At 33.4% G+C, this 2,045-nt stretch overlaps 1 protein-coding gene across 1 annotated transcript; it reads left to right on the top strand.

Moving 5' to 3' along the window:
• The first annotated feature begins 499 nt into the window (after window positions 1-499).
• LOC140177168 (uncharacterized) lies at window positions 500-2,045 on the top strand. The gene is made up of 4 exons (XM_072209998.1): window positions 500-578; window positions 673-905; window positions 1,671-1,733; window positions 1,860-2,045. The coding sequence occupies exons 1-4, from the start codon at window positions 500-502 to the stop codon at window positions 2,043-2,045; spliced, it is 561 nt and encodes a 186-aa protein (XP_072066099.1).

The raw sequence follows: 2,045 nt of genomic DNA, 5'->3' as shown, positions 1-2,045 counted from the left end.
GGAAAATGTTGATCAAGCTCCAAATTTGTCCTATGAAGATATAGATGTCGATTTTAAGATCACTTGGACTTGATTATCGATTATGTTATCTTTTGCTTACTCTTGTTTATTTAAATAAAGAAAGTATTTTGTACTAGAAACTAGTTTATTATCTCTTTTTGCATCATTAGTTGTCTAAAAATTAACATTTGATTATTATTATTATTATTATTATTATTATTATTATTATTATTATTATTATTATTATTATTATTATTATTATTGTAAAGACTTGCATTTTAAGTTTTAATATGTAATTTTAATTTCATTTATATAATTTTATATTTTTTAAATTATGACCGGGTCAACCGAGTGAATCAGTGACCCATCGGTTGAACCAGACCGGGTGGATTGCCGATTCAGTTCTGATAACTATAATTGTAGATTTGTAGCCCTTTTTTCTTACTATATTAGTTTTAGTATATTAAAGGCAAAATTTCCAAGGCGTAGAGCGAAGAAAATGGTCAAACAATCAACTCAATTGAAGGAACTTAAAACCCAAATGCAGCAACCTCAATTCAAAGAGCTTGAAATCGAAGGTACAGCAAAATCAAATAACAAATTTCTTGATCAGCATAAAGTTTTCACTATTTATTTATTTTTATTAAAACTCTACCTGTGTGTTTGTGGCAGTGGAGCGTCAAATCAGTGCAATTAAGGTGGTTCGTGATGTTGAGATTGAGCGATTGTTGATGGAACTTCGTTTGGTTCGGTCGTGTTTCAGTGAGGAACAGCTCCGGAAGCCAATACTGCAGGTCTTCGAAGAAACCTTACCAAATCCCTCAATTGTGAAAGATGAAGGTAATGGAAAATTTGATGTGAAGTGGAAAGAGAAAAGGAGCAGAATGTCCACGACTTGTGGTGGTGTAGGAAGAGATTTGCACGCTTCTCTGTTCTAGAGGCTTTTGATTGCTTTTCCTTCGGAATGTCCTTTTTCGGTTCCTCAGTTTGGTGGTTTTGAATACTCTAGCAATACTGGTAGTGTTTAGTTTTCTCTTTCGATTTAACTCATTTCATATCTGAATTAAAGTTTCCTAAACTGAATTAAAAAAATGGAAATGTATGTTACGAAACATACTATTGTTCTGTGCCCCTTAAAATGTTTGAGTTCCTTCAATTTTGAACGATTTTACTATAGATATTATAGTTCTTATACATTTTGGCATAGATTGTAGTTGATACCTGTTAGTTTACTTCTTTGTTGGTAGGGAGAACATAATTTCTTGGTGATGAAAATCTTCATTTTAAGGACTTTGTATGTTCTCTATCTTCTTTGTGCACTTTGATTAATTGTATTTTGTAACATCCTTAGCTGGCTTGTTTGGGTCACTTACATAGGACTTGATGCGACATAAAATTGGGGTAGCTGTGTAGGAGCAGCATTAATATAGCACTTCCATTCTCATTTCCATCATGTGCTGAAGCATCCACGAATTGATTTGAATGAGAAATGTTGCTATTCATTTAGGATCCTTTCATGTGCAGATGGAAGAGAACTTGCCTCTATTACTAGTTTCATTGCATACGCTGCTAAATCTATTATGACTAACTTAAACAGCTTGCAAATAAAAACTAATTAGTGGTTGCAATGTATTATGATAATATGAATTGATTGAATGTTTGTTACATAGGTTTTTGAGGAGCCATGTGAAGCTCAGACTCTCACAAGTCAAGAAGGTCTTCAGACTCCCAATGTCCGAATTTTCTCCCTTTATTTTTTACCTTCTGTTTTTTATGGATGACTTTATGAACTCTAGTATTCATTGCTGAGGCTATTTTTTAAACAGTTGTGATTGATTTGGCTTTGTTGCCTTTTGCAGGTGAGTAGTCAGCGCTTGTCTGTTGGGATGACACCCAAAATTCTTAGGCTGCCGAAACCTAGTGAGATGCTTCTCTCTGTCCATGGATCACCTTTTGGTGTTTATGGAAGCTATATATGGTATGAAGCAAATGTTCTATTTGAAACTATTGCTATATCTTGTTCATTTAGTTTCCTTGTTGCATGA

The sequence above is a fragment of the Arachis hypogaea genome, chromosome 12, assembly GCF_003086295.3.
Source record: "Arachis hypogaea cultivar Tifrunner chromosome 12, arahy.Tifrunner.gnm2.J5K5, whole genome shotgun sequence".
NCBI classification, from domain to species: Eukaryota; Viridiplantae; Streptophyta; class Magnoliopsida; order Fabales; family Fabaceae; genus Arachis; species Arachis hypogaea.
Note: the sequence above shows the minus strand (reverse complement) of the source record. Positions and strands in the feature narration are given on the sequence as shown.